Source organism: Hypanus sabinus, chromosome 28 (genome assembly GCF_030144855.1).
Source record: "Hypanus sabinus isolate sHypSab1 chromosome 28, sHypSab1.hap1, whole genome shotgun sequence".
NCBI classification, from domain to species: Eukaryota; Metazoa; Chordata; class Chondrichthyes; order Myliobatiformes; family Dasyatidae; genus Hypanus; species Hypanus sabinus.
Genome location: NC_082733.1, coordinates 39599294 through 39623594, shown reverse-complemented (window position 1 = coordinate 39623594; position 24301 = coordinate 39599294). Strand labels below are relative to the sequence as shown.

The following is a 24301-nucleotide window of genomic DNA, read 5'->3' as shown; positions in this document are numbered from 1 at the left end:
CAGTTCAGTTGTGTCATTTAAGGTAAAATTGGATAGGTATATGGACAGGAACGGGGTGGAGGGTTATGGGCTGAGTGCGGGTAGGTGGGACTAGGTGAGATTAAGGGTTCGGCACGGACTAGGAGGGCCAAGATGGCCTGTTTCCATGCTGTGATTGTTATATGGTTATATGGTAATGGATTTTATTTATTTATTTAGTGATACAGCATGGAGTAGGCCCTTCCAGACCTTCGAGCCAAGCTGCCCCAGCTATCCCACAGCCCTGACTAACGGGACAGCTTACAATGACCAATTAACATACCCAGTACATCTTTGGACTGTGGGAGGAAACCAGAACACCCGGGGAAAATCCAGGCATTCCATGGGGAGGACGTACTGAGACTCCTTACAGAACAACACCAGAATTGAACTCTTAAGCTCTGGAATGCCCTGAGCCGTAATAATGTTGCACTAACCACTATACCACCGTGGCACCCAGAATAAGGCTTTTCCATGACTTTATAATGTATCATTTAAATATCTATGTGATTAAGCTGTGGAGAAAATAACAGGAATAGTCATCATTCTAAAATATTTATTCTTTCTCTGCCTGATCTGCTATGCATTTCCAGATTTCTTTATTTTAATTTCAGAGCTCATTGTAACTTCATACCCATTTTACACTTTGTAAACAGCAAAAACATAAAATACGTTCAAAACAACGCACACAGAAAGCTGGAGTACCTCAGCAGGTCAGGAAAAGTGTGAACAGTTGAGACTTTGGGCCGACACTCTTCATCAGGACTGGAAAGTAAGGGGGAGGATGCCAGAATAAAAAGGTGGGGAGAGGGGAAAGAGGCATGCTGGAAGATGATTCTTGAAGCCAGGTGGGTGGGAAAGATCAAGGGCTGGAGGAGAAAGAATCTGATCGGAGAGAAGAGTGGACTATAGGAGAAAGGGAAGGAAAAGGGGACCCAGAGGGAGGTGATAGTCAGGTGAGTCATAATTCATCCAGTTAGCTTGAGCTGGTGTTGAAATTAGCAGCTATGCAAAAGTAAGATAATATTTATTCATTTTAATAAACACCAACTGCTTAAAAAATATACACAGCGAGTACAAATAACAGAAAGGGGCTTGACATAACTGTGTTAATCAAGTAAAAGGAACAAATAAAAATGAAAAATTAAGGAACCAGGCAATAAAGCAATAATTCCATTGAGATTTCCTGACAAATTACCAGGAAGGGAGAATACTAGAATGGGGAACATGGATCCATCATTTAACATTATGGTCTGGATTCTGTTCCTCCTAAAGTGATGTTTCACAAAACTGCCAGCCAACAGAATTGCAGAAGGCAATATCTTGACTCCCGGGCATTGTGTTGTGTATGTAACTCCTCAGGTTTATATCAGTCATGGTAAATGTAGTCTACCTCTATTCATTTGATTTCAGTGTTTTTAATTTATTAATTTTGTTTTTCAAATGCACTTATTATCTTACATATGTAAGGATGAACAAATATTTCAGAGTAACACATACAAAATGCTGGAGTAACTCAGCAGGTCAGGCAGCATCTATGGAAAAGAATAAACAGTCGTCGTTTTGGGCCGAGACCTTTCGTCAGGGTCTTGGCCCAAAATGTCAATTGTTTGTTCCTTTCTATAGATGCTGCCTGACCTGCTAAGCTCCACCAGAATTTTGTATACATTACTCTGGATTTTCAGCATCTCTTGTGTACAGATATTTCAACTGCTTTAAAATGTCTCCAATCTATGAGCAATTGGAAGCTGTTGAAAAGACATTAGACAGCATGAGGATTGTGAAGGCCATTGGAAAGGTCCGTGATTGGCCGTCTTGTGGATGGGGCATCTTGTTCTACCAAATGGTGTCTATTTGCCAATCATGGGATGGCCACCACAGTGAGACATGTAAGGGTTTCTTCTGTGTGCTCCGGTTTTGTCCCACATTCCAGAAAGACATACGGGCTAGAGCTAGTACTGTGTGGGCATGCTACATTGGCACCAGAAGCATGGTGATATTTGCAGGCTGCCGCAGCACATCCTTTGACTGTATTGGTCATTGTTGCAAATGGTGCACTTTATTATATGTTTCAATGTACATATGACAAATAAAGCTAATCTTAATCTTAAAAACCTTCCATTGGTTGGATAGAACGCATTTGGTACTACCCTGAGGATTGGTAAGATGCCTGCTGGGTTAAGCCTGATTTAACATCGTTTGTTTATCCAAAGCCAATTCCCCATCGAATTGTTAATTTTTTTAAACTGACGATTGCAAAAATACAAATTATCCATGACAGGGTGATTTAATTGATGAATAGAGGAATTTCTTTAGTCAGAAGGTAGTGTAAATGTTAATTCATTGCCACAGACAGCTGTGGACGCCAAGTCATTGGGTATGTTTGAAGCGGTGGTTGATAGGTTCTTGATTATTAAAGGTGTCAAAGGTTTTGGGGAGAAGACAGGAGAATAAGGTTGAGAGGGATAATGGTCAGCAGAACAAACTTGATGGAGTGAATGGCCTAATTCTGCTACTATGTCTATATCCTATGGTATATTATAATGCAATAATTTACTTTGATAATTTGTCTATAACAGAGTTAAAATTGAGAAGTGATAGTGCCATCTTTTCTTGCAGGAGCTTCAAGTGGTGCCGGTTCACCAACCCCAGGAATTTCCACAGGCTTACTACGTTACCATTTTGAATGGCAGAATAGATTACTTGGCTCCAGACTTCTTGGCTTTCAAACAACATTACCAGTTATACTGGAGGCACATCTTTTCCTTCTTGGAATATCTTGAGATGAAACTAAGAAAATACAGTGTGCCAGTTGCCGTAGTAGAAGGCCAAAGGCTGGCCAAGATTTCGGTTGCTTTTGATATTGATTCCCAGCCCACATGGGAGATGCTGCTTCCTGCCCTGAAAAATAAAGACTTGGTAGAAGAGATTGTCAAGCGTCCGGGCCAGCAGTACAAGGGGCCAGATGGCATGGAAATAGCAGCCACAAAAATCCAAGCTATCTGGAGGCAGTACCGAGCCAGGACCAAGTATCTCGTGTCTCTTCGCCAGAAGTGGGCAGCAGGTGTTATTGCCATTTCCTGGCTCATGCACGCTCAAAAGGCACGGGTGAAGAAGACCCTAAAGCAGTCACGTCAGAGACACCTGGAGAATTTTCGCAGCAGGGCCAAGGTGTGCGGAGCTGCCAGCTGTTCTGCCAGCCCTCACTCTCCAAATATCTCCGCCTGAGTGCTCCTGTAAAGCTGTTCCCACATTGCCTTTCCATGCTCTTGTCTGCGAATCATATTTCATCCATCATCAGAGATGCAGCCGTCGAGGCTGCAAAGTCTGTCACTGATATTTTTATTGCCTGAAAGAATTACTCTGTTTTTCCACCACTTTCGCTCCGAACACTTTTATGCCGTCAGGAAAATCGATTTTAAAAGTTTCCCACCTGCAGTCAACAACCAGCTTTCTGAATTTGTTTGAAAAGCTCACTCTCTGACTGCAGCACCATCAGTACTTTATCGTACTGTATTTACTTTTTGCAGACAAGTGTGTTAATTAATGCTTACTTCACTTATGTTTAGTTTCTTTTTAATTCATATTCCATTAATTAAGCAAGGCACACTCTACAATCTCTCTGCTTGGAATACTACTAGTGCATCATGTAGTGCTAATTAAATTAATTGGGGAAGATGTTTTAAGTATGTAATTAAATCAATTAATATAATTTATGCCTGGCTTGGTCTGACTGACTAAAGTGGTGCAGCTGAAGTTTAACTTGATGAATCTATTACAGCTTCTGTCACTGATCAATGCTCTTCTTGATTCCTAGCATCTGGCAGCCAACTGGAATCGCATCAAGGCCTCCAGGAGAACTATTATCCACATCCCATCATTAGGTATTGCACTTTTTTTTGCCTGCAGATTCATCCACAACCTCTATTACCCACCACATTACAGGTCCTTGATTGAGTTCAGGAAGCCCCCTTGTTTTGTTTCAAATTGGTCTCGGTAGGAAGATGTTCTTCAGATGATGAGAGTAATAACACAGGCCCTTGCTCAAAACAGCATTTAATTTCAGGATTAAGCAAATAAAGTCATTACACCGGCCTGTTCGGATGAGAGGTGATTTGCTGTAATTCACTTTCATTTGTATGAAATGGAAACTGAAAGGCTATGCTGAAATTGCAGATAATGTTTTCTATCTGTCTTTAATGATATGAGAGTTCAGGCTCATGCTTGTTGTCGTGTTAAATCAATAAATGGCAAAATCTTGCTATATGTTGGGTTTAATCAAATGTGCAGTCAAAATGATAAGCTACATTGTCTGGAATTATTTAGTTCTAATTACTGTCAGATGGGAATCTTTATTTGCACTTAAGGCAAGGGGGTTCTAGTGCTGACAAAAGGAATGCTGTGCCATGCTAAATAATTAAGAAGCTGAATAGTGGGCTCTGCGCTTAAATAATCTGCTGTTTTGAGTAAATTAGCAGAAGCCTAACAAATTAATTACTTTTTATTAATTCAGGGAGTGAAGAGTGTTTAGATTGAGCAGGCATTCATTGCCTATTTTGATGTCCTTTTTTTTGTTTTTTGTATTTCCTAGGCTATGCTCAGTGGCTGAGATCCACCGTGCCTGATATAGATACTCAGCAGAACTTACAGATGGGAAGGTTATGTGACATCAGGGGTGAGTGCAGTCATTGCCCAGTCTTCATAAAGGTAGTTTTGACTAATTACTGGTACACTCAAGGACAAGGTAACATTACTGCTGTGACTTCCCCACTCCGTGGGCCATCATATGGCTAAGCAGTGTTGTTGTCCGTAGCTTGATATGCTTTGTTAATGTCACAGCAAACAGATATGTTAACTGTAAACTCCAACTGTCCCAAGGGATGAAAAAAAACAGAATCAGTTTTATTATCACTTGCATATGTCAAGAAATTTGTTGTTAAGCAGCACAGTACATTGCAATACATAATAATAAAAACTGTAAGTTGCAGTAAGAAGTATACATATATTTTAAAAAAGCTGAAAATTGGAAATAGATCCAGTGTAACAATAGGAAACTGACAGAAAAGCCATTAGCCTCTGATACTAAAATCAAGTTAATATTTTGGGTACATATCCTGCACACTTTGTGCCAGAGCAGTCATCTTTATTTTAATGTCTTAGTTTAGTAGATGATAAATGCATATATGAATAGTTGTATTTAATTTAATTTATTTATTGAGCTACTTCATGGAATAGGTCCTTCCAACCCGTCTACAGCCAATAGGTTGGCTGTAGATTAATTAGAGAATTCTTGTCATCGTAATTCAACACAGAATCGAGTATCATCCTCAACTCAATGGAAGAACACTTGCTGTGTAGAAGGTCAGGGATTTACTACAGTAATTCATTTGTAGCCAGGGAGTCACCCGCATTGAATTCTTTTATTACACCTACACTCTTACCTCTGTGTTCCACAAGGTGTATCAATCGTCACCCTATTGTTTCCCAAAATCTTGTTGCCACTCAGCAACAATATCCGAAGATATAGGATGGAATTTTCACACACACCCTAATTGTGTTCTGCTTTATTTCATTACCACTTCACTTGGCTTGTCCTCTGCCTCTACATTTTCAGAAGTGCTTCTTTGTTACCTGGTGATTGCAAATCTTCTGGTCTGCCATACAAGCTTCATTGCCTGGCTATCGTCTCTATCCCCTCCCATATATCTATGTTGTGACTAAAACCGGCTACTTTTCACAGTTAGAGATTGGCTTAATTTGTCACATGTACATCAAACTTGCAGTGAAATGTGGCATTCACATCATAAATGTGCTGTTGGCAACCTTCAAGACTTGTTGTATTGGCACCAGAAGTGTGGCATGACCACAAGTTCCTGACCCTAACCCTTACATCTTTGGAATGTAGGAGGAAACCGAAGCACCTCGGAGAAAACCCACACGGTCACAGGAGAATGCACAAACTTTTACAGACAGTGGTGAGAATGCTGGGGTTGTAAAGTGTTGCACTAACTGCAAATCTGTAATGCTGTCCTGTTATACCATATAATTCTATTTCAAGTTACAGCACAGTAATAGGCCCGTCCGGTCCAACAAGCCTGCACCATCCAATTACACACACTTGACCAGACAACCTTCAAACCTGTACATCTTTGGGATGTGGGAGTAAACCACAGCACCTGGAGAAAACCATGCAGCCACAGGGAGAGTGTACATGCTCCTTACAGACAGCAGCAGGAATTGAACCCAGTCACTGAATTTGTAATAGTGTCATGCTAACCACAATGCTACAGTGCTGTCCCAACATACAACACAACACTAACACTAAAAGGATCCATCTTTGCCTCTCCTGCAGCTGCTGAAAACCCTCCACATGCCTTTATAACACATGACTATTGTAAGGCACTTTTACCCATCTCCTCTCTGTAGCTATGAGGCTATCCAGAACTGCTGCTGGGTTCCAGTTCTTGCAAAGACTGATTTGCCCATTGTTTCTCTGCTATCTCTCGCACATTGTCTCCTTCTCACTGTTGTTTTCAAAGTTCTTCCTTGGTCTCATTTATTTCTGTCTCTTAGCTAACTGCCTTCAATTCCCATATATCCCTACATTCCTAGTATTGTGTTCTATCCTGAATTTCATTGTTCTAGTACAAGCTCCAGATTTCTGTCCCTGACCATCTCTGCCTCCCTACCTATCCTTTCTCCTTCAAAATGCTACTTAAAGTTCAACTGTTTGATGAAGCTTTTGATTAGTTTTTGCCCTTACATGTCCTATGTAGCTCATTGATATTTTTTTCTTGGATAAGACCCCTGGGATTTTTTTTTCCCAATCTCAAAGGCACTACATAAATGGAAGATGTCTTTTCTCCTACAATGACTGGGAATACTTGATTGTCTATAAGTTGCTTTAAGAGATTCTGAGCGTGTAAAATGATGAACACAAGGGATTCTACAGATGCTAGAAATCTAGAGTAGGACACACAAAATGCTGGAGTAACTCAGCAGCTCAGGCAGCATCCATGGAAATTAATAAACAGTCGACATTTTTGGTCAAAATCCTTTTTCAGGACTGGAAAGGAAGGGGGGGAAAGCTAGAAAATAAGGTGGGAGAAGAGGGAGGAGTACAAACCAGAGGGTGATAGGTGAAGCTAGACGAGAGAGAAGGTTGGTGATTGGAGTGGGGGAGGTGAAGTGAGAAGGTGAAAGGTGATGGGTGGGAAAGGTAAATGGCTGAAGAAGAAGGAATCTGATAAGAAAGGAGAATGGACTATGGGAGAAAGAGGAGGAGAACCAGATGGAGCTGATAGGCTGTGAGGTGAGAGGGGAACCAGAATGGGAGAGGTATAAGAGAGAGGGGGAAGGGGGGATAAATTACTGGAAATTGGAAAAATCAATTTGCATGCCATTAGGTTGGAGGCTACCCAGACGGAATATGAAGTGTTGCTCTTCCAACCTGAGAGTCGTCCCATCTTGGCAGTAGAGGAGGCCACGTGTCAGAATGGGAATTGGCCACTGGGAGATCCTGCTGGTAGCAGATAAAGCAAAGGTGCTCGACAACAAAGTCTCCAATCTACATTGGGTATCACCAATGTTGAAGAGGGAGCACTGGATAGAGTAGGTGACACTAACAAACTTTTAGGTGAAATGTTGCCTCACCCTGGAAGGACCGTTTGGGGCTCTTAATGGTGGTGAGGGAGGAGGTGAATGGGCAGGTGTGGTGCTTCTTTCACTTGTAGGGATAAGTGCCAAGAGGAAAATCAGTGGGGAAGGGTGAATGGTCAAGGGAATCACAGAGGGAGCGATCTCTATGGAAAATGAAGAGTGTGGGGGAGGTGGAGGTGTTTGATGGTAGGATTTCACTGAAAAAGTTACAGAGAAAGTATTGATGTTTCCCCCTCCCCTAATCTGTTTTTTTTTTCTCTTTTCCCTTTTGCTTTGATTTATTTTCTCTGAAAATTCCTTCTCATGGGAAGGGTTACTTCAGGTGTCTCAGACCCAGTAATGTTCTAAGATTTTTGGATTTTACCATTCACTGAGTTATAGTTTTTATTAATAACCATCAGCAGGATGCTGCAGATGCTATATATACAAAGTGCACATATCTCCTTAAAAGATTTGAACTATTTTCATTCATATTGCCTTTCTCTTTGTAGTCCATTCTTTTTCTTCTTTTGACACCTGTGTATTCCAGACAGAATAGAGGAAGGCAACTATTCTTAAAGCTCTAATTTAACTGCCCACTAGGTGGTGTTTGAAAATAACTCTGAATGTTATAGCTACATGATTTGCACACCAGGCACTGACAACTTCATGTGTCCCTGAAAGGGAAAACCATAGCTGGAATAAATTCAGTCTAATCTCTGGAAAGATCTCCACCAGGCAGCATGATTTGCCTCAATCTCGGGGGAAGGATAAGAAAAGCCAGGTATGATCCTTACCTTGATTATTGTCCAGTGACTCCTGCTGCAAAGTGTGCACACGGGATTGCATTTGGGCAGAGACACTGTCAGATGGAGCTTGCGTTTGATGTTTGGGAGGAAGTCCATCTATTTCCCTTAAGAATTAAAATTTACACTTCATTGTGTGAAAAATGAAATGATCTCTATTTCTGCAAAACTGACTTGGAGCGCATTTAAAAGAATATAGCTAATATAATTTCATTTCATGACAGTTAATAAATAAGTTAAAATGGCATATCTGTGCAGCAATACACAGAAAAGCAACGAAGGCCTGGGATTTTTAATTCCTCTATAATTTACCTTCCACACTAACAATTCAGAATGTAAAATTGTTCAGGTTATAAAAGGAAGAAAAAAAATCTCATTTCAGAGCTGTTGCAAGAAAATGATTTTGTCTTCAAATAGCCACAATGCACAAACTGATTCTCTGGTTCAAAACTCAGTCCTTTTCATGATGTGCCAATTGCAGTGACCTGCATTAACAGTAAAAAAAAGTATGGTTGGATTTGGGATGCCATCCCTTGGAATTAAATTACATTTTATAAAAAAAGATACAATTTCCATCTGAGGTTATTTTTCATTTTCAAAAAAATACACAATTATATGAATAGGAATGAGATTAGTGCTGCTGATAACAATAACAAAATGTGAGGAGAGATTTGCGACAAAGTGATGTATTGGAAATAAAGTTCCTGCAAGAGATTAACCTGTCACTTGCATTGAGGAAGCTGCAGAAGCCTAGGATAAGGCTTAAAAGGGGAAGTTAAGACTTAACCTCTTCATTGCAAGATTTCCCGAAGAAAATAGTACTGAAAGGGCAAGCAATTATTTCAAACAATTTTAGTGGGTTTTTTTAGCCTCTAAATTACTGTTTATGTTTTCTATTAAATGAAGTTAGTCTTTATTGAGAAATATTACATGTAGCTTATTCAATATAATAAATACTTTATAATATGGAATATTTTATTATTATGTTTAATATTTAATATAAATATACACTCAGTGGCCACTTTATTAGGTACAGCAGTGAAATCCAGTGAGCTCTTCTGCTTTTGCCATCCACTTCAAGGTCCAATTTGTTGTGCATTCAGAGATGCTCTTCTGCACACCACTGTTGTAATGCATAATTATTAGAATTACAGTTGCCTTCCTGTCTGCTTGAACCAGTCTGGCCATTCTACTCTGGCCTCTCTCATTAACAAGGTGTTTTTCCCACAGAGATGCTGCTCAATGGATGTTTTTTTGTTTCTCGCACCATATTCAACCCTAACCCCCCCCCCCCCCCCATAATCAAAGTCCCATAGATCACATTTCTTCCCCATTCTCACTCAACAATAACTGAACTTCTTGGCCATGTCTACATGCTTTTATGCATTTTGCTGCCACATTATTGGCTGTTTAGATAATTACATTAACGAGATATACAGGTGTATCTAAAAATGGACACTGAGTATAATATAATAAATAATTTATATTTATTATAAAATATAGGCAGAACAGCAAAGCTGTTATAACCTGTTCTAACAAATAGAACAGACTCCTCCCCTGCAACACACACCCAGTGCTGGGGGAACTCAGCTGGCCAAGAGGCATCTATGGAAAAGAGTAAACAGTCGACGTTTTAGGCCAAGACCCTTCATCAAGACTGTTCCTCTCATTACAATTTGATTCAAGCACAAAATAAGCCCTGCTTCTCTGAAATCAAATTAAGGGCCCACAGACTTGGTGATTCTAGATTCTGAGACTTACTGCATTGTTTTGTTTTTTTGCCATATAAAGCAGTATACAAGTATGAAATCAAATAAAGCAAGATTAGAATATCTAAGGGCAATGACAGGAGATGGGTAGTCAGCCTTGCATCTCTTTTCTGTGCACAATTTTATATAAAATCATGAAACTATTGCAGCACAAAAGGCGGTAAATGGAACCCGTGCCAGCATTTGGAAGAGATACCCTGTTAATTACAATCCCCAGCTCTCTTTCTTTACCTTTTTGAAAGCCACAGATGAATCTGCTGCTACTGCCCTCTATGGCAGTAAATTTAACAGTAGATCACAAATACTTGTTGTGCAAAACAAAGTTTATCATAGTTTTTTTGGTAATAAATTTGTCCTTTGATTATCAACCCTTCCACCAATGGGGACAATTATGTTATGAAGTATTGAGCATGAACTAAGGTCCACATTTTTTATTTGTACTTGTTTTTGCAAACTGGTAAATCTGCCCCACCTAATGCTGTTATACCTCTTTTTTTACAGCACAATAAGGCTACACTAATAAAGGTACCTACTCTATATTTCATTAAATAGTTTGAGATCTGGCTATTAGTTATTGCCTGTCCCCACTTGCCCTTCAAGAAGGGTGAGACTAAGGTCCTACCCCATTAAGAGCCAAGAATGGATACCAAGGAGACAGTGGGAGCAGCTGGAAGAAACACACTGAGGATTTCTCCAATCACAGCTCTCACCTTTAACTCTGTTTCACAACAATCCCTCAGCCACTTTGGATAAGAAATATGTTAAAAATCCTCCTATAAAACAACAAATACTTGGTTGCAAACTGTACACCTGCTGAACTTCAGCCACCAATTCACAATTTTCACGAGAAATGCAATGTGCAGCACCAACTGCTGTAAGTTTGTAAAAGACCTGCAATCTGCCTCAAGGTTCAAGTTTATTTGTCACACATACATCGAAACACAGTAAAACGTGTGTTTGCATAAACAACCAACACACCCAAACCTGCAAATGCCGCCACACATTCCAGTGCCAACGTAGCATGCCCATGATGCTTGGCAGAACAATACAGGACACAACAAGCAATAAAGCAACAAAGGCACAGCCATTGGCAACAATGGCAACAAGCCCTATTCCTCACGTCCACCCACCCATACACGTACATGGTCCTCTAACCCCAGGGCAGGATGTCTTCTTCAGCTTCCAGCCTCTAGCGGACTTGGAGTCAGACTCAGACACACATACATTGGTCCTTTGACTGCCCGATTGAGTTCATGGAGATTTGCTGTCCTGAGGCTCTGGCTGACAGGCCTCAAGTTCTGATTTGACCCTCAGGCCTCGATGTTCGGCATCAACCCAGGACCTGCCAGTCACCAAACAACAGACCTTGAACTCCAGACTTGCCAATGATGGGACACCAAATATTAGGCCTTAACCTCTAGTTTTACTGATTTGTGAACGCATGGGGTCATTGGATCTTGCTTCTCCCACCTGCACAGAACTGCAACTCTGGAACCAGCCGACAACTCGCTAACCCTGGGGAGGGGAGCACGCACGATACATTTCAGTATGGCCACCTTGCATTCTTCTGTATGCCTCTCTTCATATCGCATATCTCCCATCCCATGAACTATTATAGAAAATCTTTACCGCTTTCTATAGTCAACACTATATCCAGTACTCTTATACTATATATTACAGTATATACTATAGTCAATACTATATCCCTTCTCCCACTTTCTGCTTTCCACAGGTTCAGTCCCTCCGTGACTCCCTTGTTCATTTGTCCCTCCCCACTGATCTCCCTCCTGGCACTTATTCTTGCAAGCAAAACAAGCAGGGCCCCAAACTGTCCTTGCAGGTGAGGTGACACTTCACCTGTGCGTCTGTTGGAGTCATATACCGTGTCTGGTGCCCCTGGTGTGACCTCTTGTATATGGGTGAGACCCAACATAGACTGGGAGACCGCTTCACCAAGCTCCTGCGCTCCATCCGCCAGAAGAAACGGGATCTCCCAGTGGCCACCCATTTTAATTCCACTTTCCATTCCCATTCTGATATGTCAATCCATGGCCTCCTCTACTGTCATGATGAGGCCACACTCAGGTTGGGGGAACAACACCTTGTATTCCGTCTGGTAGCCTCCAACCTGATGGAATGAACATCGATTTCTTGAACTTATGGTAATACCCCCCTCCACTCACCTTCACCATTCCCCATCCCCCCTTTCCCCCTCTCACCTCATCTCCTTGCCTGCCCATCACCTCCCTCTGGTGTTCCTCCCCCCTTTTCTTTCTTCCATGGCCTTCTGCCTTCTCCTATTAGATTCCACCTTCTCCAGCCCTGTATCTCTTTCACCAATCCCTCTCCCAGTTTCACCTAACACCTTCTGTTTCTCCCTCTCCTCCTCCCACCTTTTAAATCTACTCCTTGTCTTTTTTTCCCAGTCCTGCTGAAGGGTATTGGCCCAAAATGTCGACTGTACTATTTTCCATAGTTGCTGCTTGGCCTGCTGAGTTCCTCCAGCATTTTGTGTGTGTTGCTTGGATTTCCTGCATCTGCAGATTTTCCCTTGTTTGTGATTCCAACATTTGGCAGTTTTCTGATATATGAAATGAATCAGGTTGAACTAAAGACAGGCTTCTTGGATGGTGGGATCTAAAGAGAAAGCTAAAGTGGATCATCCACTTGGCACTTCTGTCTGTACGAGATTCAGGCAGAATGTAAAAGCAAGGAGATAAAGCTAGGGCTTTATAAGACACAAGTCAGGCCATACCAATAGGTTTCAACAGATGCATTTAATGTTTGAGAAATGTGTACAATATACATCCTGGAATTCCTTTTCTTCACTTGGAGTTTTGCCAACAGTTTTGGACCCCATACCTCAGAAAGGATGTGTTGTCATTGAAGAGAGTCCAGAGGAGGTTCACGAGGTTGATTCCAGGAATGAAGAGGTTAACATATGAGGAGCGTTTGGCAGCTTTGGGCCTGTACTCACTGGAATTTAGAAGAATGCAGGGGGAATTCATTGAAATCTACCGAATACTGAAAAAGGGTCCTGACAAAGGGTCACGGCCCGAAACGTCGACAGTGCTTCTTCCCATAGATGCTGCCTGGCCTGCTGCATTCCATTAGCATTTTGTGTGTGTTGCTTGAATTTCCAGCATCTGCAGATTTCCTCATGTTTGAATACTGAAATGACCAGGTAGGATGGACGTGGAATGGATGTTTCCTATGGGGGGGCATCCAGAACTAGATGGCACAGCCTCAAAATTGAGGGATGACCTTTTAGAACAGAGGTAACAAAGAATTTTTTTAGTCAGAGAGTAGTGAATCTGTGGAATGCTCTGTCATAGACAGCGGTTGAGGCCAAGTCTGTGGGTTTATTTAAAGCTGAAGTTGATAGTTTCCTGATTGGTCAGGGCATCAAAGGACATAGTGAGAAGGCAGTTGAAGAAGTTTGAGTGGGATCCAGGATCAGCCGGGAATGAATGGAGGAGCAGACTTAATGGGCTGAATGCCTAATTCTGCTCCTATGTCTTAAGGTATTATGGTTGGGTTGCAAGTATTTAAGCTTTATCTTTACATTCATATTCGGGCTCCTCTTTATTATCATTTTTATTTAGAGATACAGCACAGTAACAGGCCTGTCTGACCCAACAAGCCCATGCTGCCCAATGGCACCCATGTGACCGATTAACCTACTAACCTGTACACCTTTGGAATGTGGATGGATCCAGAGCACCCAGAGGAAATCTACACAGTTGCAGGGAGTATGCACGAACTCCTTGAAGACAGTGGTGGGAAATGAGCCCTTGTTGCCGGTGCTGAAATGGTGTTATGCTAGCTGCTACACTACTGTTTTGTCTCCATCATCGAGGATGGAAGTGAGCTTGTGTCTCTAACAAAAGTGCCCATGGATTGCTTAAAAAAATCCACAGAGATGCCAGAAAACTTTATTTCTCTGATTTACCTTTGAGTTCGTTGTCAGACAGCAATGCTCAGTGAATTCCTTTACAAACTTTCAAGCCTTGAACATTGAACATTAACAAGAAAATAAATGTGAAACTAGGACTGAGTTCCTTGGGCCAAAATTTGCTGACTCTTTATTTTTCAAGTAGGCTAGACTTGTCTTGGAAGATGTCTCAAATTTCACTGTATACGGTGTTGGGAGCTACTTACCATCTCTTGCCATTGTATGAATTTCTAGGGGAAGAACAAGCTGACTCTCGTGTGGCCACTGAGTGAAATTTTTCTTTTTTTTCACACAACAAAAAGCTGTTCCTAGGAATCTCTGGAATCTGCCAATTCTCTGTTTAAGCCCATTGAAATCTACCTCAAAATAGCAGTAGAACCCCAGTATGATTTATAAAGTATGGTTTGTTGTGGCATGGTGATGAATGCTTGATAAGTGATTTGTTCTACATGAAAACGGTCTTTGGTATATCTTTTTCTTTCTCCCTAGATGACAATATAGATGTTATCTATATTTGTCCCCTGTGGATTGGTGAGGATGTGACCCAGTACTACATGAAACTGCTTGGGCTACAAGAAGCTGTCAGATTAGGGAAACCCGAGGTGACGGTGGACATGGCAGATCGTCTCAAAGTCATCACACCTGAGGCAACAAGACATTTTCCTGTATGTCTTTTTTTCCAGTAACTTCAAAAAGAGTGATAGTGGTGGGGAGTATGAATGGAAATAGATGCAGAAGAAAAATTAGACAATAAGCAAGTATTTTTTTATTTAAAGACACAGCTTGGTAACAGCCCTTTCTGCCTCAACAAGCCCGTACTGTCCATTTATAACCTGTCATTGGAATGTGCGAGGAAACCCACGAGATCACAGAAGAAATGTACAAACTCAACGGTATTGAACATGGGTTGCTGGTACTGTAAGAACATTACACTAGCCACTATGCTACACTACTGTGCCACCCAAGAAGTTTCATGAGGATAGGGTCAGATAGTGGAAATGGCATAGAAGATATGTTGACCGGAGGAACAGATTTTTGGCTTGCTATTTTCAGCATTCTATTTATAGAAATAACTTTATCTTATTTATTTTTTTCCTGAATATAGGTGTTGCTGGCAAGGGCAGCATTCGTTTCCATTTCAAGTTATTCTCCTACTAAAGCTGCTGTCAAAGTACAGATGGAGAGTCAGTTTCAGAATTTGGAGATGATGATATTGAAGGGCTGGTGATACTGCTCCAAGTTGGAATGCTGTACGGGAGGGATATGAAAGTTATGGGCTGATGGAATTGGGTGGAATAGCAGTTCAGCATGGTCTATAGATGGGCTATAGGTCCTGTTTCTGTTCTGTAATATTCTATGACTTGGAGAAGAAACCTGCAGGTGTCTATCCTTGTGATTTTGTTTTGGTGATAGACTTTCTGGGTTTGGGCAGTGCTATTAGTTTAACCTAAGTTAGCAATTGCAATGCATTTTGTAGATGATGCATTCTGTAAACATTAAAAACTGACGATAGGATGATTGATGAGGTGCCATCTAAGTAGTCTGCTCTGTTCTTAATAGTGTTGAACTTCTTGAGAGTTGGAGCTGCATTTATCCAGACTAATGCAAAGTATTCCATCATCATAAGACCGTAAGATAGTAGTTACAGTTTTATGGTGATGAAATTAGGTCATTCGGCCCATTTAGTCTGTTCCATCATGGCTGATTTATTATCCCTATCAACCCCATTCTCCTGCCTTCTCCCTATAACCTTTGATACCCTTACTAATCAAGAACCTATCTATCTAATTATACCCAATGATTTGGCCTCCATAATCATTAGTGGCAAAGAACTCCACATAATCACTCCCCTCTGGCTAAAGAAATTCCTCCTCACTTCTATTCTAAAGGTTGTCTTTCTATTCTGACACAGTGCCCTCTGGTCCTAGACTGCCCCCACTATAGAAAACATCCTCTCCATGCCCACTCTATCTAGGTTTGATAGGTTTCAATGAGATTTCTCCCCCCCCCCACTATGTCCTTTGATGCCCTGACCAATCAGGAAACTATCAACTTCCATTTTAAATAACCCTTGGACTTGGCCTCTACCGCAGTCTGTGGCCAAGCATTCCACAGATTCAGTACTCCATGGCTAAAAAATTCTTCCTTACCTCTGTTCTAATATTTTGTGGGGAGGGGTTTTGTGCTGCATCGCAGTCTTGCAACATTGCTAGCTGCAGTATTAAACCTTGCTGGCCAGCAGTAATGCCATTTGCTTTGTTCAAGTTCACTGTTGTAACAGTTGATGAGCAATCAGTGCCTTGCCCTAAATGATGATCCGTCTTGTGTGGTCCTAGACAGTGAATGTTAATAAGCTGTTGAGCCAGAAAAGGAATCACATTTGAGCCCCGGCTTGTGCTCACCCAAACTCTTTGCCAACCAGTGATATGCGCTACAATTAGGACCTGGAAACTCCGCCTGAGGTTTTCTTTTAACTTTTGCTTACTGGTGCTGGAATGCCAGCTAGTTTCTAATTCATCAAATGTTCTTGGCTAACTTGACATGAACTTGGAATTTAAAACAAGACCTTCTGGTTTCTGTAGTTCAGTGTTAGACCAGGCATCTTCACCTGCTACAATCAACAAGCAGCTATTTTTGTTTTAACAAATAGCATGCATGGATCTCGTTGCTTACAATATTTGTGAGAATTCATTGAGAAGATTAATTAATGGTGCATAGCACAGCACATATTATGGAAAGGAATATGTAACAGACTGGTAACCAGTAGATAGGTGTGTGTGTTTTTCTTAATGTCACTGCAATCCAGCTGATGCATTTTTTGTTAGTTATTTGTATTGATTTTCTCCCAGCTTTAGTCTTAAACTGTGCCACAACTGTCTTTTAGATAAATCACTGTTATTGAAGGCTGCCAGCATCTTTTCATGCGACAGAAGGGTAATTCCACGTGGATCAAATAAATACAGATGTGTAGTAATTAGTTGAATTCCCAAGGAACCCATTTACGATGCACTAAAAATGTGAAGGATTATGGAACTGTTGTGAGTCTCCACACTGGTGGCTTTTATCAATTTAAACTGCTAAACTATAGCTCTGGTCACAACCTAGTCTTCTATTAATAATGTATTTGTTGTGTACAGCATAATAAATTAGGTCTTGGGAGTAGAAAAGGATACAATCTAACAAGAGTAATGTCACTATTCACAGACCCACCACTTGTGCCTGGCCACTCATCTGAAATACAGTCCCCAGGCAATACAGCGAATAAAAAATCTTATTGAAGGCAAGGCTGCATACATCGTTGGTGGATTGCTTCACCAGGATGACTTGGCTGTTGCAGATATGCTTAATGTACCTATTCTGGGCCCAGAGCCGGAAGTGGCACATCTGTACAGTACCAAGTCCGGGAGTAAAAGAATTTTTGCGAGTGTGTCTGTGCCCGTGCCACCAGGAGAGTACGATATATACAATCTTCAGCAGGTACGCTATAGTTATATTCTTGCACTCTATTAAAGTGCATTCCTTCATATCCTCAATGATTTTTAATAGTACTCCTTAGTTAAACTACTTTTTTATATATTCAGCATGCACAAAATGCCGAGAAATTTAGCAAGTCAGGCAGCATCTGAGAAGAACATAGTGTTGATGTTTTGGACCAAGATTCTTTATCGGGGCTAGAATGGAAGGGGACAGGAGCAAGAATAAGGAGGTGTACAAGATGTTGAGAGGTATAGATACAGAGGACTGTGAGAGACATTTTTGCACAGTGGAATATACAAGTGGGCATAATTTTTTGGTGATTGGAGTAAAGTATAGGCGGTGTGACAGAGTTAAGTTTTTTTTTAACACAGAGAGTAGTGAATGTGGTGAGTGCCCTGTCATGAGTGATGGTAGAGGCAGATATATTGAGGAAATTTAAGAAACTCTTGAATAGGTATAGATGATAGAAAAATGGAGGGCAGGGTTAGATTGATCTAGAGTAAGTTGAAAGATTAGCATCACATTGTAGGCCAAAGGGTTTGTGCTGTGCTGTACTATTTCTATATTCTATGAGCTGGGAGAAGGGAAAGGAATACAAATTGGCAGGTGATAAGTGAAACCTGGTGAGGGGGAAGGTTGGTGGGTGGAGGGTGGGGGGGGAATGAAGTGAGAAGCTTGGAGGGTATAGGTGGAAAAGATAAATAAGGGCTGAAGAAAATCTGATTGGAGAAGGCAGTGGACCATTGATTAAAGGAAAGGAGGAGGGGAACCAGAGGGAGGTGATGGGCAGGTGAGGAAAGCAGTAGGGGTTGGAGGGGAGGCAGAATGGGAAATGGAAAAGAGAGAAGGAAATGGAGGGAGAAATTATCAGAAGTTAGAGAAATCAATGTTTATACTATCAGGTTGGAGGCTACCCAAACATAATACGAGGAGCTGCTCCTCCAACCTGAGTTTGACCTCATCATGGCAATATAGCAGGCCATGGACAGACATGTCAGAATGGGAATGGGAAGTTGAATTGAAATGGGTAGCCACCAGAAGAACCTGCTTTTTGCAGTAGAAAAAGTGAAGGTGCTTGACAAAGCAGTCCCCCAATCTGCCTTAAGTCTCACCAATGTAGAAGAGGCCGGACCAGGAGCACTGCATACAACAGGTGACCTGGACAGATTCATATATTGTTGTTGTTATATTTTCATTCTATAGTTCTCATCATTGCATGTTGCATTTTTGGGAACATTGTTGGCTCGTTAGTTAGCCATCAGATGTAGGTCAAAATAACCAGAATTTCAATAATTTTGCCTAATCTTGGCACAGCAAACAACTTATTTTTTCACAGTATTCTCCTGTCCAAAGAGCCTTAAACTACATTTATCAGGCAATGTCATTTCCATTATCAATGCATTCAATTCTGAACATTTTGTCTTCCCTCGTTACATTTTGCATGGGAAAAAGTCTGCTTTTGTGATCTTCATACCCTTGAGTCAGATGGTGAAAACTATAAGTAGGATTCTTGGTGTTGAGAACAGCACCCACCTGGAGCGCAAGTCAAGAAGTTGCACACACTTCTGGATAAAAATCAAGGGCCACAGGAACACCATTTTTCAATATGTATTCGCTGCAGATGGCCATCATACTTAATTGCCTGTGAACTTCTCCAGAACGTTCAGTTTCCAATTGTGTGGCCTACTAGCTTTATCTTGCCATAGACATCCAATGCCTCTATCCCACACTAAGAAGGTCTGAGGGCCATTCACATCTTCCATATAGAAGGGCTAAAACCTTCATCTTGTTAAACTGAATCTTGCAATAAAACTCTTCTCCTTCAACTTATTCACAGCCTCCAAGTCAATGTTGTAACCAAGGGAACTCTCATGAATGCAAGCTATGCCTGTTTTTTTTTGTTGAATACTTGGACAAGTCCTTGTTTCAGTCCTATTCAGGCCCCTCCCTTTGATTTTTCTTTTGCCTCACTTTGGTGGGATTCCACCACAAGATTCATCTTCCCCACCCCCCACCCATTTTAGCATTCTGAAGGGCCATTTCCATTATGTTTCCCTGCTCTTCTACTCCATCTCTACCAAATGCTGACCTTTTTATCATGCTTCTCCATGCGAGAATTTGCATTTAGATGTGTTTATGTGTAATTTTCTCTCTGTGTGATAGCTCTTGTGGTCGCATAACTGACCAATAGCCTGGTTAAGATTCGTGGATAAGTAAAAGGCAATGGGAAGGAATGTGGTGCTCCCTTTTGCTTTAGAGGATTAAAGATTAACTTTATTCACCATATACTTTTATATGTATTAGATATTTGCTAGGGTGTGTTGGTCAATGTGCTACATGCAAAACAAAACAAAAACATTCAATAATTATAATGACTTGTATAAAAATAAAGTTAGACTTTAAAATATTGTTATGGAATAAAATTCACATAATTACATAAATACCAGTATGTATTTACAGTGTAACCAGTATTATAAAAAGTGGTTTAAAGTGGTTACAGTGCAGTGAAGGGGGTAATAGATAGAGGGGGTGAAGGGATGGGTAACTAGAATGGTTGCTCAGATTAACTGCCTGGGGGAAAGAAACCTTTCAGATAGTCTGAGGTTGTTTTAATAGCCCTATAGCACTTTGCTGAAGGGAGTTTTTGGAAAAGGCTGTTTGCTTGGTGGGTAGCGTTCACAATCAACACACACAAAATGCAGCATGTCAGGCAGCATCTATGGAAATGAATGAACAGTCACCATTTCAGGCCGAGACCCTTCTTCAGGACTGAAAAGGAAAGGGAAAGATTCTAGAATATAAAAAGGTGGGGGAGGGGAAGGAGGATAGCTAGAAGGTGATAGATAAAGCCAAGTGGATTGGAAAGATAAAGGGCTGGAGAAGAAGGAACCTGATAGGATAAGAGAGTGGACTATAGAAGAAAGGGAAGGAGGATGGGACCCGAAAGGGTGATGGGCTGGTGAAAAGAGGTGAGAGACCAGAGTGGGGAATAGAGAAAGAGGGGAGGGGAGATCCACAATGATATTTCCTGCCTGCTTCTCCATCCTGGACACACACAAGTCCTACAGTGATGGTAGACTGCAGCCAATGACCTTTCCTGCTGACCTGACAGTTTGCTGAAGCTGTCCCTGAGATCACCTACATGGAAGGAACTTTCCTAAATAAGAACAAAATATACTGCAGATGAAATAGGTCATCAGTCAATATCTAGTCCAGAGGGAAAGGGTAAGTATTTTATTTGGATCACTAGGATCTGATTGAATCAAAGGGGATAACTTCACTTGCCCCATCATTGAAATGTTCCCACAACCAATGGACCCTCCAGCTTATGTTCTCAATATTTATTGCTTATTTGCTTGTTATTATTATTTCATTCTTTTTATGTGCACCGTTTGTTGTCTTCTGCACTCTGGTTGAATGCCCAAGTTGGGCTGTCTTTCATTGATTCTGTTATGGTTATTATTCTACAGATTTATTGAGTATGCCTATAAGAATATTAATCTCAAGGTTGTATATGGTGACATATAAGTACTTTGATAATAAATTTACTTTGAACTTTGAGTGTTTTTCCGGCATTATCAGTTTTCTCAGATATGTTTTCCATCATTTAAGCTTTCTTTTCATTTCCTAAGAATCTAATATAAATTAGTTTACAAAGAAAGAGGATCATTTTCGTGATGTGAAATCACAGCGATAGATTTGCTTGTCCAGTTTTAGCATACTGTCCAATATTTAGACACTCATCCAACAGCGTAAATCTTTATTTTGTGTGTTTAAGCACATTTTGATTGCCATGTTTGGTCAATATATCCCTGAAGCCACACATTCTTGAACAGAGAGAAATGAAGATGAGCAACACTTCTCTATTTTCCATGTTCCTTCTTTTGTGAAAGAAATTGTGGTTGGTCTTCTCCCCCAGGCTTCACTACATTTATGTTTAACTATGGCAAACATCTTCTCCAAACTACATAACCACAAGGATTTTCTTGGGAAATTTCAGAATATTCATGTATGTACTCTACCTCTGGGATCAATTCAAAAAGATGTTTGTTGTACCAATAACAACATAGTGGAGTAATATTTATTGCTACTGTCTGAATTTACAGCATGAAGTATTTCTTCATGCCGTCTTTTTGAATAGAGTATCTTTTGTTGATTTACTACTTGCAACCAATCTGAGGATGTTAGACATATTTATAATGGGAAATCATGATCTGTAGTAGATTGAAAGATTATTTCTTTATCATCATTACTTTGTAATTATTTTTCATGTTTCAAGAAATCTATTGGGATATTGATCATAGGGCAAAAAATCCCTCCCTTTCACTCATGGTTTGTTCATATTTGACACCTGTTTTAGTCAAATTACTAGTTCCCGCTCTGCCAACATCTGAATTTTAAATGTCATTCTTTTCATTTTTGATTCACTTATTTGCCTCCAGCTTTTTCTCCTTGTTATACTTCTAACACTTTATCTTGTCATCATCCCTTGGACTCATTTTTCTACTTAGATCTTTCTGATAATGGTTCTAGGTGCACTAGGATTTCTAGATTCATAATTCTGTTTCACTCTCTGAACTTTTCCCCAGGCCTCATTGCTTTGATGTTTGATTTTTTTTTTCTCTCCAGATGCCCCCCCCCCCATCACCACCGCTACCTCATATACAAATGGGTGGCAAAGTGGCTTTGTGGAGTCTAAGGAACTTCTGATTGACCATTCATACCTCAAAATCTTGGGCCTATGCAGTTTGACAGAGTTTATACATATGGGAGAGCAAAGCAAGCAGAGGTTTATTTGAGAACTTACTTGTGCCAACTTTGGCAGACACACAAAATTATTGTTTCTTTCTGCACACACACATTGAAATCATTTGTTGTGTATGGGTAAGCCCCACGTTACAGAGAAGGGGGAGGGTCCTCTTCCTAGAAAATGCAGAGTGTTGTGATTTTCCATTATCATGAAAACATATCTTCTGTGCATGAGTCAAGAAATGCAAGTTGGGAAAAATTAAAATGTATTGATTTAATTTTTTCACACAAATTCCATAGGAGTGAATTTTACTTTGCATCTCAATTTTTGAGTGGTGATTTGTGGATTTTGTAAGCGTGAATTTTTTAACAAAAATTTCCCTTATAACAATGTTCAGTGAGGGACAGAGAAAGTATCTGTATTTACCAACAAGTACCTTTATTGTCTAAACTAACATGAATTCATACACTAAATACCTTGTGTGCACTCCCACTAAGTTTTCCTGACTCTCCTGAATAGTCAAAGAATAACAAAGGTATTACCCAGGCAAAGGAGTTTACGCTGGCCATGTGTTCATCGTAGTCCTGATTCACTCGCCACATGTTTTACACAGGGTTGCTCACACTTGTATCTGCGATGGTCAGTCTTTGAAGTTACTGTTGCCAGCACACAATGAATCGTCCAATTTTATATCTATTCCTTATCAATTCAGATATTATATTCCAGTGTCATTGGTCGCAGGTCATGTATCTGATCTTTAGCACCATGTTAAACGCTCTGCTCCAAGCCAATATCCATTTATTGCCCTCTTCCTAACAAGTGACAGTTGATAATTTATGGCTCTTTGTTCTCAATCAGGAACCAGCTCGAATCACTCCAGACACAATGTTCATAAACCTTCATGTTACATCCAACCAAAGAACATCTAACAAATAACATCTTATTTGGAAATTATCTCTAGTCCAGCAGATCCATCTAGTCCATCATTGTGTCTTCTTTAAAACATTGATCAAGCCAAGCAGTTCAAGCTCACAAAATGGTAGGCACCATCCCCAAGCACGCGGCAGGACAAAGATAATTGGTCTGTCTGCTTCCACTGTCCTCAATTTATTCAAATTCACTGATCTTAGACTGTCATTCTTTCTGGTCTACAATTTCCATAACCTAAATGTGGAGTTGCCTATGTTTTATTTTGTTACCTCAGGTCCTTGTGTGACATCACTTTGTCAAAGCGGTGAGTAGGGAGGGGGATTCATGAAGCATGATCTAAAAATGTCTAAATCTGTTCTTACAAGCTGGGCAGGGAAACATAAACAGAGGAAATTCTGCAGATGCTGGAAATCCAGAGTAACACACACAAATTGCTGGAGGAACCCAACAAGTCAGGAGGCATCTAGGGAGAGGACTAAAGAGTTGATGATTCAGGCTGAGAACTTCATCATGACTCCTGAAATGTTGATTCTATTCTCCTCCATAAATGCTGCCTGACCTGGTGAGTTCCTGCAGCATTTTGTTTGGGAAGGAAAACAGCAGTTATTGCTGACGCAAGTTTCGGACTTTTTCAGACAGTATTGATTTCATTTCCAGAAAGCAATGCTTGTGTGAATATAATAGTTGTGCTCAAATATTTTTATTAAAATATATTTCTCAATCGGAGCTAACGTTGGAAGAGCAACCTGTATTTCTGTGGTGTCTCCAACTGAGTACAACTTCCTGAAACACTGCATGAGAATCTTAATTTAAAAAGGGTGAGCTTACAAAAGGTGATACTAGAACATTTGACAAAAAATAACTTTTAAAGAACATCTTTAAAGGAAAAATGAGGGAAAAGAGAAAAAAAAAGGAACACCCAAGCTTGGAGTTTAGATAGATCAAGGATTGGTCACTT

The 24301-nt window shown here is 40.5% G+C and overlaps 1 protein-coding gene across 10 annotated transcripts in view; it reads left to right on the top strand.

Moving 5' to 3' along the window:
* Positions 1-24301, top strand: part of iqch (IQ motif containing H) — a 185769-nt gene that overhangs the window by 48388 nt on the left and 113080 nt on the right. For 8 of the 10 annotated variants that reach the window (XR_009508418.1, XM_059952999.1, XM_059953000.1 and 5 more), the window contains 5 exons: positions 2638-3189; positions 3836-3902; positions 4610-4693; positions 14676-14851; positions 17391-17663. Coding sequence is in view for 9 of the 10 variants with exons in the window: in XM_059952999.1 (XP_059808982.1) it covers positions 2638-3189; positions 3836-3902; positions 4610-4693; positions 14676-14851; positions 17391-17663 (1152 nt within the window). In the remaining variant the exon portion in view is untranslated. The remainder of the gene's footprint in view (positions 1-2637; positions 3190-3835; positions 3903-4609; positions 4694-14675; positions 14852-17390; positions 17664-24301) is intronic. The other 2 variants (XM_059953001.1, XM_059953002.1) reach the window with 1 other exon arrangement.